We start from the raw sequence: 12,475 nt of genomic DNA on the forward strand, positions 1-12,475 counted from the left end.
CACATGTCTTTTGCCACTCTCTGGTCAAGTCAACATATTTCAAGCCATGGCTATCATTCCTGATCCTGAGCTCCGCGGATTTTCGCTCTCATCAAGGTATTTTAATCAAAGGTGTTCCTGCTTCTGTGCTTCGAAGTCCGCATGGAGATTTCGCTTGGCTTTGAGGAGCTAGACACAGCTTCTAGCCTCTTGTGGACTTCGTACTTGTTTTCGGGTTGCTATGCCGGCTGATAATTTAGTGCTTTCTCTTTTCTTCCCCTTGCTAGTGGCTGTATTATCAATGCATTATGACTTGACTCTTAACATTGCTCCGGTGTCATTGTGAATGTCGTAGTATGTTTAGCGCCCTTTAGAAAATGCCTCAATGGGCAGAATTGAAGTGCATTTCGGCCACTTGGGCTTCAGTTGATAACATCAAAAAAAACATTTCAACACACTTGAAGAGATATCAAGACATCGCACAGGCCAAGCAGTCGCTATAGTCCCTAACGGGTGTTAGGGCCTAATTTATATGCCACTGCAAAGACAAACAATTGTTCTGTTTATCCTTTTGATCTTTTGGCCTCGCGGTTAAGTGGTCTTAAATAATCCATCAGGAGTAACTAACGTATTCGGCAAGCGAGCTGGCCACCCCAACCAAAACGCGTCCATGAATTAGATCTTAGTTAGTTCAATCACCCACCATGCCACCAATTTGTACTCAATACTCTCGAAATTCAATAGAGTAGGAGGGTAGGATCTTACTAGCTATCCAGGCTTTTAAGAATCAAGAAATCTCTTCAATTCGTGACGTAGCGCGCCGTTTTAACGTCCCAAGATCCACCCTTTCTACCCGCCTAAATGGTATATAACACCGCGCGATTTCTTACGCTAACTCTCACAAATTGACCGATACTGAAGAGGAATCTCTTTAGAAATAGATCCTCTCTATAGATCTACGTAGAGCTAGACTTCCGCAAAGCTCGAAAAGCTCGAAAGCTCCAAAAGCCCGAAACCCGAACCTTTTGAGGGTCGAGTCGGGTCGGGTTTCGGGCTTTTGGAGCTTTTGGAGCTTTTCGAGCTTTGCGGAAGTCTAGGAGTGATAATATTGAATACACTAAGAGGACTAAATAAAGCGCAAATAATTAAATAAATATAATAATGAAATTTTCTAGATTCCCTGTTTACTCTAAACAAAATACCCTTAAAATTACTGGCTTTTCTATGTCAGGGTGCGGGCTGGCAGGACGGTATGATAGGAGATGACTGGCAGGGACAGGTCGTAACAGATCAGATTCTCATTGACAGGTACAGGCACAGGCAGGGGCAGGCTAATATACAAGACGTAGCTCGAAGAGCTACAACAGGATCTAGAACTGAAGTTCAAGATAAACAGGTCGGAGATCACGTGTCGTGATCTTCCTTTTACTAAGCATTACGGTTCACACCGTGACATTCTACATAACTTATCTATATCACGAGGTTAGTCGTGTTTGCACTGTTTACAGTGCTGCAGCACCGAACTAAGTGTCTGGTGCTGCCAAGCCTTGGTGCTGCAGCACCGAACCAAAGGCCTAGTGCTGCCGTAGCACTGGTGCTGCGGGACTTGTCAAGGCCTAGCTATAAGTAAAATACTTAATATTACAAGTAAAAAATATGTTAACTATATAGTTATACGCTAAAAGTCTATTTATCTAGTTTACACTATGTTAGGGCCCTAATAGGTTACCTATCGTTAGGTCGAAGCAGTAGACCTAAACCCCATTTTAGGATAGGTTAGGTTGGGTTAGGTCCGGGTTAGAGTGGGTTATGCCGAAGTCTAGCATAGTGGGTGGTTGAAGAAGTAGGGTTTAAAGTAATTGATATGGTTTAGTGGGGGTGTCTAGCTCGGTAGTGAAATACGTTAGGAGTCATGTTATTGAAGGGTCGGTACCAGATTATCAATGTTAACTAGTGGCCTGATTTAACTACGGAATTATATCGCTCCAAGGATCCAGACACATGACCTCACACCATATCACACGTGACTATAGTCCCGTGATGTCCGATAAGATGGCGCATTTTAGTAGAGGGCGTCTACACTTCCACTTCTACTTCGACTCTGTGAGCAGCATTGTTTCTCTACGCGTCAACGGACCAAGGCTCGCGGTGTTGACAAAAACAACCGTTTTCGCTGAACTCCCAATCCGAGCTCGAAAGATTCTACGTCTAGAGTCGGCATTCAGGCAAGCTCCGAGCTCTCTCTCAATCCCGCCAAACCAACCCCCACGACTGTCCAGCAATATCACTACCACAAAACCCACATACAATCATCCAAAAAGAAAAATTGAAAGACGCTACACCAATAACCACAAATGTCCTCCAACGTCGGCCTCACAACCCCGCGCGGCAGCGGCACATCAGGCTATGTGCAGCGCAACTCCGCTCTCCTCAAACCCCGCAACACAGGCTACGGTGCTCCCTATCCACCCATCAGCGGCGCGAACGGCAGCGGCACCATGGACCGACCGTTCAAGCAGCGAGTGCCGGACAAGCAGATCCTCGAGCACGACCGCAAGCGTGCGATCGAGGTGAAGGTGATGGAGGAGCGGGAGCGCCTGGAAGAGGAGAATGAGCGGATTGAAGAAGAGGCAGATAAGAAGAATAAAGGGAAGAGCGAGGGCAAGAAGGAGCAGGATGGCGAAGCGGATGAGGGGGAGAAGGTGCTTAGTGAAGAGGAGATTGATGAGCGGTGTGATGCTCTTCGACAGCTCTTGTTGGTGAAGCTCGAGGAGGATTTGAAGCGCTCAGAGTCGGGATTCAAGAAACCGTTCGCTGGATCTGGGGCTGGGGCTGGGGCTGCGGCAGGGAGGGATAGACGCAATCTCAAGTCTTATCAGGTTCATGAGCTTGCTGAGGCGAAGATTGAGGAGACGGAGAGGTTACGGAGGGCTTTTGGGTTGAGGGAGGATCGGGAGACGGGGGAGATTTCTAGTTCAAGGGATTATCGGGAGAAGAGGAGGGATTAGATCACGTCTTGACTTGTTTTTTTTTCTCCAATCGTCTTTCTTCTCAAGTAATGGCGTTGATCGGTGTTGGGGGGTTTGTGGGATTATCATGCAAATTGGGAGACATGAACAAGTATCTTTCATTTCATATTTGTCCATATTGTGTTGTGTAATCTTCTTCAATGCAAAGAAGTGAACAATTGGATATCATAACCTCATCTATAATACACCAAAACCAGTACCTATGCCACAAACTTTTCTATGACCCAACCCTGCTTCGCATCCTTCTTCTGCACAACCTTCTTAGCAGGCATCGGCCAACCCACACCACCTTCATCGCCAACCAAAGAAGGAATAACCCAGCAAGATCTGCGCGGCGGTACACCCTCAATAGCATCAGCCTTACCAATTGGCTTTCCATACTCAATAAGCGGTGTATCGTGCGCAATCGCCGAAAGCTGCAACCCACTAGGTACAACAAGCGGGAACATTCTAATCCTAGGCACCTGGTCCGAGACCAGAGAAGCCGAAGACTGCTGGAGATGCGAATAGGTGATATACTTTGGCATTTCCTTCGGCGAGAGCTTAGCAAGCAGCGAAGATGGATGCACGTAAACAGCACGTTCCTGTAGATCCTCACCCTTGCCGTCCCGGGAACGGAAGAGCGTCAGGTAAGGTACGTCAATGGCGCGACGGGGGGTGCGCGGGTTCTCCGGCGGGACGGGTGCTTGATCAGCGCGGATAGCGACGTGGTCGATGAAACCTGCCGTGACGATCTGCTTGAGGGCCTTGATTTGCTTAGAAGAGGGCTCTGGTAGACGGGCTTCGTAGGCGGGGACTAGGCCTGGGTTGTTTGAGCGCACGATGTCGGTTAGTTGGCGACGGAGCTGGGTTGCTTCTTTGAAGGCCTTTGCGCGGAGGAACATTTTCTCACTGAAGGAGTCACCGTCGGAGGCGTAGCCGTAGGCGCAAATTGCAGAGAGGGACTTTAGAGCGTCGGAGGTGTCGTCGTGTTTGCTGAAGAGGCGTTGGGCGCGGGCGTATGCTTTGTTGCGTTGGGCACGCTCGTCGTCTTTGAGTCGGTCTGCGTTTGTGTAGACCTTGCGTCTGTCGCTGTCGCTGTCGCTGTCGTCGTCGACTTGCTTCTTGGCTGTGGTGGGCAGGGGTTGGTTCGGGTCGAGCTGGTTCTCTGGGACGAAGAGGTCGCCGACTGCTAGGGCCGCAACTAGGGCAATCACGTAGGGCATGCAGCCGTGTTGATGGCCGATGTGGAGCATTTTGCTGAACCGGGGGGAGAGGGGGTATGTCGAGAGACGACGGCCGATGGGGGTTACCTGGCCGTCGGCTGTGAGGGCACCGAGGTTCTTGAGCAGTTTCTCTGCCTTTGCAAGACCCTGGCGGCTCGGGGGTGTGGGGAATGGGAAGTTGATCACGTTGTGAAGACCCATGCTCTTCATCTGGAGGACAACACCTTCGATGGGAGTGCGGAGGATCTCTGGGTCGGTGTATTCGGCGAACTCGCTTTCATAGACTGCAGATGAGTACATTCGGTAACAGTGACCAGGCCCTGTTCGGCCAGCTCGGCCAGCTCTCTGGTTTGCGCTTGCCTTGCTGATCCAGCCGACCTGGAAGCTCTGGACCCCCGTGAAGAGATCGAACTGCTTCTCCTTGGCGCGACCGCAGTCAAAGACATACTTGATACCGGGGATGGTGAGAGATGTCTCGGCGACGTTGGTTGCGAGGATGATCAGTCGGGAGTTTTCAGGGGCTGGCTCAAAAACCTTCATCTGTTCTTTCGTAGGAAGTTGGGAGTATAGAGGCAAGACGTGAACGCGAGTTGACGAGTCCATGGCCTCTTCCCCTTCAGCAAGTTCGAAGCCTTCATCTTCCTCTGCGTCATCCAGTCCGGTGATCTCCATGTCACTGTCGTAATCATCATGTCCTGGGTTATCCATCTCGGTGCCGCCCAACTCCAGGTCCTCTGCTTCCAGAGGTGCCTCAGTAGCTGAAAGCTGCACCTTTGCCTGTGTCGTGTCTTCCCGCTGAGTAGGTTTGAATGCCTGCTTCAGACGCTTAGAAAGCTGCCGGATCTCATTCTGGCCAGTCAAGAACACAAGCATTCCACCGGCGGGTAGTTTGCGGTGTCCACGTGAAACCTTGCGGAAAGCATCTTCAACATAGTCACGCTGTGTGCGGCGGGAGAAATGAACTGCAACAGGGTATTGGCGACCCTCAGCTTGAACCAGGGGAGGAGCACCATCACGGAAAAGACTTGGGTTTTCGGTGAAATCCGAAATACGGAGAGTGGCTGACATGATGACGACCTTCAAAGGCTTGACAGACGGGTCCTCCTCGCTCAAAGACTTGCGTAGGCCCACAATACGGCTGACCATTCCAATCAGGATGTCGGTGTTGACGCTGCGCTCGTGAGCCTCATCAATAAGAATGATAGAGTATTTGCGAAGGGCAAAGTCATCTGCGATCTCTCGTAGAAGAATACCATCAGTCATGAACTTGATGGCTGTCTTCTTGGATGCCGTAGACTCAAATCGGATTTGATAAGAAACCTTCTCGGCATGTTGACCCAACTCTTGAGAAACGCGGTTCGCCATACTCACGGCCGCGACTCGGCGAGGCTGAGTGACACCAATAAGACCCGGATTAGGGCTGCCTGGGGAGCCGAAGCCGGATTCGAAGAGGAACTGGGGAAGCTGGGTTGTCTTTCCACTTCCGGTAGCACCCCAAATAACGACAACTGAGTTGTTGTGGATTGCCTCCATGATTTTCTGTTCCTCACCAACAACAGGGAGTCCAAGACGAGCAGCTTGGATTTCCTCCGTACGGTCAACCGCAACACTGTAGGCCTTGCGATTAGGATCGCCATGAGTCACCTGAAGCTCCCGGGGGAGAGGTTCTTCTTGGGTGGTATTGTGCGTTGCTGGCAACTTAGATGGATCGAAAACCTGCTCTTCCTGGGTCACCGCTCCCTCGGTGGGTTTAAACCCTGCGGCTTCGTTGATCTGTTGTACCGCCCAAGATTTGAAGGCCGACTGGCGGGTCTTGAGCGTTGGCTTATCCTCGTCCATTTCGTCATCATCTTCTGATTCTTCTGAGTCTTCCTCATCCTCATCTGGGGAATTGTCTTCAGAGGACGAAGTATCTTCTTCTTCCGAGTCCTCTTCAATTTCACTTTCGGACTCCTCGTCCATACCGTCTTCATCATCATCATCTTCTTCTTCTTCTTCTTCTACATCTCCCTCCTCCTCATCCGAATCAAAGCCCTCCCATGCAACCTCTGCTTTTACTGGTGCAGGTGCGGGTTTCTTCTTCGGTGCGCGCTTCCGCTTCTTTAGAACAGGGAATCCATCAGCTCCTAATTCCAATGGTCGTTTAAGTCCACTTCCAGCAGCCGCCTCTTCTCGTAACTTTTGTTCATCGGGATCTGTTGCAGGATTGGACACTTTCAGGTGGATATCCGAATCGTCGGTATCATATCCCGAGATGTCTGCAGGAGCATTGTGTTTCGGCGTGGAAATGGTTGGTGCAGATATGTCGTCACCCTGTCTCTTGCGCTTAGAAAGATCTCGGGAGCTCTTTAAAGATGAAGTATCGACAGAAGACTGCGCTAGCTTTTTCAACAATTCGACATTTTCTTCCTTCTTGAGTTTGTTTTCCTGCGGGAATGTTAGGGCCATATCTTTCTACTGCGGCTATCCACGTACAATGTATTTGTCCAAGCGCTTCTGCTTCTTTGAAGACATCTGGGGATGCTGCTCTTGTAGCTCTCCCCTCAGCTTCTGTCGCCGGGCCTCTTTCTCGTCCTTGGAGACGGGCTGGAGCTGAGCGACATTGGTATCTGTCGACTCGCCGTCTGGGTTTTGCCGGTGCCTTTGTTTTCTCAGACGTGGTGTAAATTTGGGAGGCATCTTGGATTACTGCAGCCCCTTCTAGCTGAGAAGATAAGATATTTGACTGAGCATGTATCCTCGGCAATCCAACTGTTTCTTCATCAAAAAAAAAATTAGGGCGGTCGGATATTGCCGGCTTGGCTTGAGGCGGTGAAACTAGCCGCCTACGGATGGATGTGAACTCCGATATACCTTTGTAGCTAACCTAACCCATGTTCTTCTTTTTATTTTCAGTATTCTAACAAAGACTCTTACTTCAAATCACCATGGCTGAATCCTTTGACACAAGCCCTCTGGAGAATTCCCTTAACCTACCTTTTCCTGCTACCACGAAGCAGATCGCGGGGTTGGTCAATGGCATACAAACAGACGTGGTGATTATGAGCTTTAGCGATAAAATCATGGTCACAATCTCACAGGCAGGACGATTAGCACATTGGGTGTGTAATATTGAATTTTGCTTCAGAAAAAGTTCACTAACGGTTTATAGTTGCATGTGCCGATGGAGAACCAGAACCCAGGCACTGAGGGCATGCACACCCTCGCTGAGGGCGACGACACTCTCTTACCCCTCAAAAGCCTAACCACCACTACCTTACTAGGTGGCTACTCTCCAGGACAAGATACATCCGGTCAACTACTTGCTCGTCAGATTGCTACGGCTATTGCAATGAAAACACCTAGTGAAAAGAGATTACTACTTGTTGGCCTTGGCCTTGGAAAGTCAATTGCTGATAGAGATTCATTTTTTGCAATTGTTGATCTGGCTTTGCAATGCCTATGAAATCATCAGAGTCTGATCTCTGACTGAGAGTAAGGTGGCCATCAGAACGAGACCTGCGCGATCTCTCGGGCTCGCTCCAGAAGCCGGTTCAGTTTCTCATCTGTGACATGTCCATGGATCCGGATTCTTTCGATCTCAACAAATGCGCCGCATACCAACAGTTCGGCGAGAGTCATCTCGGTGAAGTCCTCAGTTTCCCAGTTGCTTCTCAATTCGACAATCAGAGTGTGAAGAGCGAGAAATCCACAGTTTTTGTGTTTTAACATGAACCTGATAAAATCGCGAGTGCGTTCCTTAGCCTTCTCAGGGTCATTGTCACCCAGTGCGAATTTAATCGCTCGAATTCGGACCGTGGACAGTTCTTGGAAGATTGGGAAATGTGGGGCAAGGTAGCCGTGCTGGGGGAAATCCATTACAACCAGAGTCCGATTTCTCAGCGAAGTTATGTATCCAAACCAGGCCTCTGAAGCCCAGTCGAACGATACAAATCGCATGGAAGTTGGAAGCTTTGGGGTCATCCCATCCTTCTTGACGAAGATGGCCTCATTGCCGTCGTCAAAAACGTACTTCCAAATTGTCGCGCGAACCTCCACTGGCAGCCACTCGAGTGGGCATGGGCTGTTTCTGTCAACCATCACGTCCGGGGGGTATTTTGCTATGTCTGCTAGGAATCTGATCTCGAACGATTCCCATTTTTTGCCAAACTGCAACCAGAGCATGTCTTTGAAGGTATCCTCAGCAAGTTTGCAAATGTAGAAAAGTGGAGTATCGGAACTGGCACTTTGTCAGATCAAATGGACTTTGTGGTGGCATCGCGGCCATGGTTTCATAACTTACTATGCGTGCGACGTTTTCTTGGATGTTCGGACAGCATCCACTACCTGGTCGGACGCGCGTGGGATAGCTGAAGCTGGCAAATCCGGGGCCTCCGAGGCTGGTACTTCCGAAGTTGAATTTACGACTTGGTTGGATGCATAAGGGGTCTCTTCAATCACATCTTCAACCAAGACTTCGGATACCAGGACCTCTTCGGTCATGATTTCGGAAGCCAGGACCTTGGAAGCTGTCGCTTTATTAAGCTTGCGCATAGTCAAAATTCTTCCTCGGATACGCTCACGCGTGGCTGGAACACCCGCTTTGATGCGAAGAACAGTTTTCTTAATTCTCTCCATTAAGTGATGGTCATGCGTGATGAAGGTGTGAGATGAGATGAAGGGTCCTGAGGGGATTAAGGATCGTGAGGGACAATGTTGTCGTCGCCGAGCCAGGCGTCTCAGCGCTGCCCCAACAGATTTATCCACATATATTCCTACAATCTTGTGTCTTCAGTATTTACAGATGCTACGGCTTCTTTCGTCTGAAAATCCTCCAGAGATAATTTATCGGTTCGGAGTTGGGTCTATCTCAATGTTTTTAGTAGGCAATGGTGGGCATTCGTGTGCAATGTATGTCTTTTTCGTGTGAATGGGAACAACTCAAGGCTACATATCAGGAGTAACCACCGTGCACCGACCTTAAAACAAGGAAGACGACATTTTGTTGAATACAAAATCGTGAGGATTCCCCTATGAAGGAATTGAGCAGGCCGTGCATGGTATACTTTGACCTTGACGATCTTTTTTTTAGCTACTGGCCAAGCATAGCCTGGTCATTGTATTAAATCCTCAAGGAGCTTTGCACCATTTCAATTATTATATAAGATACCAGAGGAACTAGATACCACCAAGCATTTAGACATGGGACAAAAAGTACGACACAGACGGAGTAGCAAGTGGAGATTCACTCTTGATATTGCGGCATGACCAGTCACGTGGTGAACATTGAACAAACAGGGGTTCCATACGGGGACGACACCGGTAGGAAGAACGTGAACAGAGTCAGATTTGTGGGTTGGTACAATCACAAACCTCTAAACCTTTGAACATATGAATTTGTTAGTCAATGCGAGTCCAGTCAGTGCCAGTCCGCAGGTAAATTCTCGCATTCTCGCATTTTAAAATCTTCCTTCGGTCACATACTCCACACATCAAACATTACTTTAGCATCTCCCATCCGCATCTTTCTAAATCCCTTCATCTTTATCTCCCTTCCTTTCCCAAAAGAAAACCTGCATTTCGGGGTTTGTGGAATTCTGCATGATGGAGCCACTAGTGGATCCTGAGTTAGCTGCTGCCGTTGAGGCTTCTCGCCGAGACATGTATCGCCAGCAGAACAGATTTGTGTCATCCCAGGCGTCCAATTTTGTGGATCTAACCAATGATTCGGGCAACGACTCGGACATTGAAGAGGTGTTTCCCAAGTCAAAGTCTGTGGTGAGTTCCGAGACTGAGGATGACCACGAGCATGAGCAGCTACAACGTGCTCTTGCTATGTCGATGGAGCCTAATGACAAGACCGAAATCCCGGAGCATGTACCGCCTATCAGCCATGCAACTGGCCCGCATGAGGAGTCTGTAGTTTCGGCTGGTTCAATAATGGGCATGAACCGAAAGCAGATGGAGGTGGAGCGTCTTGCACGTCTCGCCAAGCGCAAGGCTGACGACAGCTCGTCTACTCCACCATCTCAAGCAAGCCGGAAGCTTCCGAGGACCGAGCCTTCATCAGTCCGTCACTCCATTGCTCTGCCTAATCCGTTCCAATCTGCCCCTCAAATGAGCACACTTCGAGTGAGATCTTGCACCGAGGTCTGTCGACAGCTTGCATCGAATGCCCCGAATATTAACATCCAACCGACCTCCCGCTCGGTGGCCCAATGGCCTCTTGGGGCTGTCAAGAAAACCCACATCACTGGTTTCCCTCGTAATGGGAATGAAATCACTATTGAAGAAGTCATCCAGCGAGATGACTTGCAACTGGGCGTATTTAGCTCATTTATGTGGGACATGCCGTGGCTTTATTCGAAGTTTAACAATTCAGCCACACGTATCTTATTTGTGATGCAAGCAAATGACGAAGAAACGGTTAGCAACACACTATGACCTTGAATGACACGAACTAACTTGACTGCGTTTACAGCGAAAGCAATATCGTCAGGACGTTAGCAACATGCCCAATTTTCGCTTGTGTTTCCCACCCATGGAGCCCCAGGTAATCTGCATGCATTCTAAACTGCTTTTGCTGTTCCACCCTGGATACCTTCGCATCGCAGTCCCCTCTGCAAATCTCACACCCACTGACTGGGGAGAGGATGGGCTTATGGAAAACGCAAGTCACCACATTTGACTTCAAATTCTTGGATTTTCTAATATTCTACAGACTGTATTCCTTATCGATCTTCCCAAACTCGATGTTCCTGATGCCGGAAGGACCCCGTTCTATGAAGAACTAGTCTACTTCCTCCAGGCGTCCGAACTCCACCACAACATCATCAAAAAGCTAGATGAGTTTGACTTCAGCGAGACGAAGCGCTATGCATTTGTTCATACAGTGTATGTAATTTTTTTCCCTGGCCAATTCCCCTATCAAAACACTAGCCACCAGCTGACAATAAAAGTGGCGGATCCAACACTGAAGACAAATGGCAGCGCACTGGATTCAGCGGCTTGGGTCGTGCTATCAAAGCCCTCGGTCTAGAGACAAACGCACCCATCAATGTCAACTACGTCGTAAGTTTCTTCAATTGCGATACATCCGCATATAACACAAAACTAGGCATACTAACAGCACCCTCAGGCCTCGTCGCTGGGAAATATCAATACACCATTCCTGCGCTCAATCTACCTCGCTTGTAAAGGTACGCCACTATTATTCAAACCCCAATACCAGTTAACCTAATCAACTCTCCAACTCATAGGTGACAACGCTCTACTAGACTATGAGCTCCGAACCGCAAACAAGAAAAAGGAACCCTGCACGGAAGTGGAAGCGCATAACCAGGAGTGTCTCGATCACTTCCGTGTTTACTTCCCATCAGAAAAGACCGCACGAGAAGTGCACAGGAATGCCAAAAGCGTTATTGGCACGATATGCTTCAATCCAGTTTGGTGGTCGGGTGCCAATTTCCCGCGAGACACGCTTAGAGATTGTGTCAGTGACCGTGGAGTCTTGATGCACAACAAGGTACGCATTTCCGATTATGGGATGGCTAGATTGCATCAATGCTAATACATGTTCTCGGCATAAAGCTTGCCTTCGTTCATCCTTCCACCCCGATCGAGATGCCTGATAACAAGGAGTGCCGGGGTTGGGCTTATGTGGGGAGTGCGAATTTGTCGGAGAGTGCATGGTGAGCACATCCCTAGATCCCAATTTTCATAATGATGAAACTAACCTGAAATAGGGGTCGGATCGTTAAGGACCCCAAGACGAAACAGCTGAAAATGAACTGTCGCAACTGGGAATGCGGCGTGGTCGTGCCTATCATCAATGAGAAGAAGGCTGAAAAGAAAGACAAGGGACCAGAAACAAATGAAACTATCCCTTCCGCTCCTCTACCAGTTGAGGTATTTAGGGATACCGTTCCTGTCCCGATGAGAGTGCCCGCTGTCCCCTTGTCGGAGAGCCGGAGGCCCTTCTTCTTTGGGGTTTGATTTGACCTTGAAACTTGGTACTTGGCTTTATTTGGCCTCTACGTCAAAGTCAGACATATCTCTAGGTCTGCAACGTCCAGTGAAAGTCTAGATTTTCGCTATCCGTGTCATGGGTATCCGGGGTAGGAGGAGCTGTCTGGGTTGCTTGGTTCGGTTAGTTCAATGGGAAACGAATGAATGGAGTGATATTAACATTGTATGTATTAACTCCATAGCATTATGCTGTGATGGTCAAACCAATACAGTCGAAAAAAGAGTAAAAATTCTAAAAGCAATGTGATTTGACTG

The 12,475-nt window shown here is 48.8% G+C and overlaps 5 protein-coding genes across 5 annotated transcripts; 3 read left to right on the top strand and 2 right to left on the bottom strand.

Moving 5' to 3' along the window:
* Positions 1-2,333: 2,333 nt before the first annotated feature.
* Positions 2,334-2,987, top strand: Pdw03_0264 (Pre-mRNA-splicing factor cwc21; the record flags this gene model as incomplete). The annotated part of the gene is made up of 1 exon (XM_014681965.1): positions 2,334-2,987. One exon carries the CDS (start codon positions 2,334-2,336, stop codon positions 2,985-2,987), a length of 654 nt encoding a protein of 217 aa, XP_014537451.1.
* A 221-nt stretch (positions 2,988-3,208) lies between these two features.
* Positions 3,209-6,892, bottom strand: Pdw03_0265 (DEAH-box RNA helicase (Dhr1), putative; the record flags this gene model as incomplete). Its single annotated transcript, XM_014681966.1, has 2 exons — positions 3,209-6,640; positions 6,689-6,892. The coding sequence occupies 2 exons, from the start codon at positions 6,890-6,892 to the stop codon at positions 3,209-3,211; spliced, it is 3,636 nt and encodes a 1,211-aa protein (XP_014537452.1).
* Positions 6,893-7,140: 248 nt separating this feature from the next.
* On the top strand, positions 7,141-7,658 carry Pdw03_0266 (proteasome assembly chaperone 3; the record flags this gene model as incomplete). Its single annotated transcript, XM_014681967.1, has 2 exons — positions 7,141-7,314; positions 7,365-7,658. 2 exons carry the CDS (start codon positions 7,141-7,143, stop codon positions 7,656-7,658), a joined length of 468 nt encoding a protein of 155 aa, XP_014537453.1.
* Positions 7,659-7,699: 41 nt separating this feature from the next.
* Pdw03_0267 (uncharacterized protein) lies at positions 7,700-8,830 on the bottom strand (the record flags this gene model as incomplete). The annotated part of the gene is made up of 2 exons (XM_014681968.1): positions 7,700-8,432; positions 8,496-8,830. 2 exons carry the CDS (start codon positions 8,828-8,830, stop codon positions 7,700-7,702), a joined length of 1,068 nt encoding a protein of 355 aa, XP_014537454.1.
* Positions 8,831-9,796: 966 nt separating this feature from the next.
* Positions 9,797-12,187, top strand: Pdw03_0268 (Tyrosyl-DNA phosphodiesterase; the record flags this gene model as incomplete). The annotated part of the gene is made up of 8 exons (XM_066099553.1): positions 9,797-10,618; positions 10,674-10,862; positions 10,914-11,086; positions 11,152-11,263; positions 11,331-11,391; positions 11,452-11,717; positions 11,783-11,883; positions 11,938-12,187. The coding sequence occupies 8 exons, from the start codon at positions 9,797-9,799 to the stop codon at positions 12,185-12,187; spliced, it is 1,974 nt and encodes a 657-aa protein (XP_065957280.1).
* Between the last annotated feature and the right edge of the window lie 288 nt (positions 12,188-12,475).

This window comes from Penicillium digitatum, chromosome 4, assembly GCF_016767815.1.
Source record: "Penicillium digitatum chromosome 4, complete sequence".
Lineage (NCBI taxonomy): Eukaryota > Fungi > Ascomycota > Eurotiomycetes > Eurotiales > Aspergillaceae > Penicillium > Penicillium digitatum.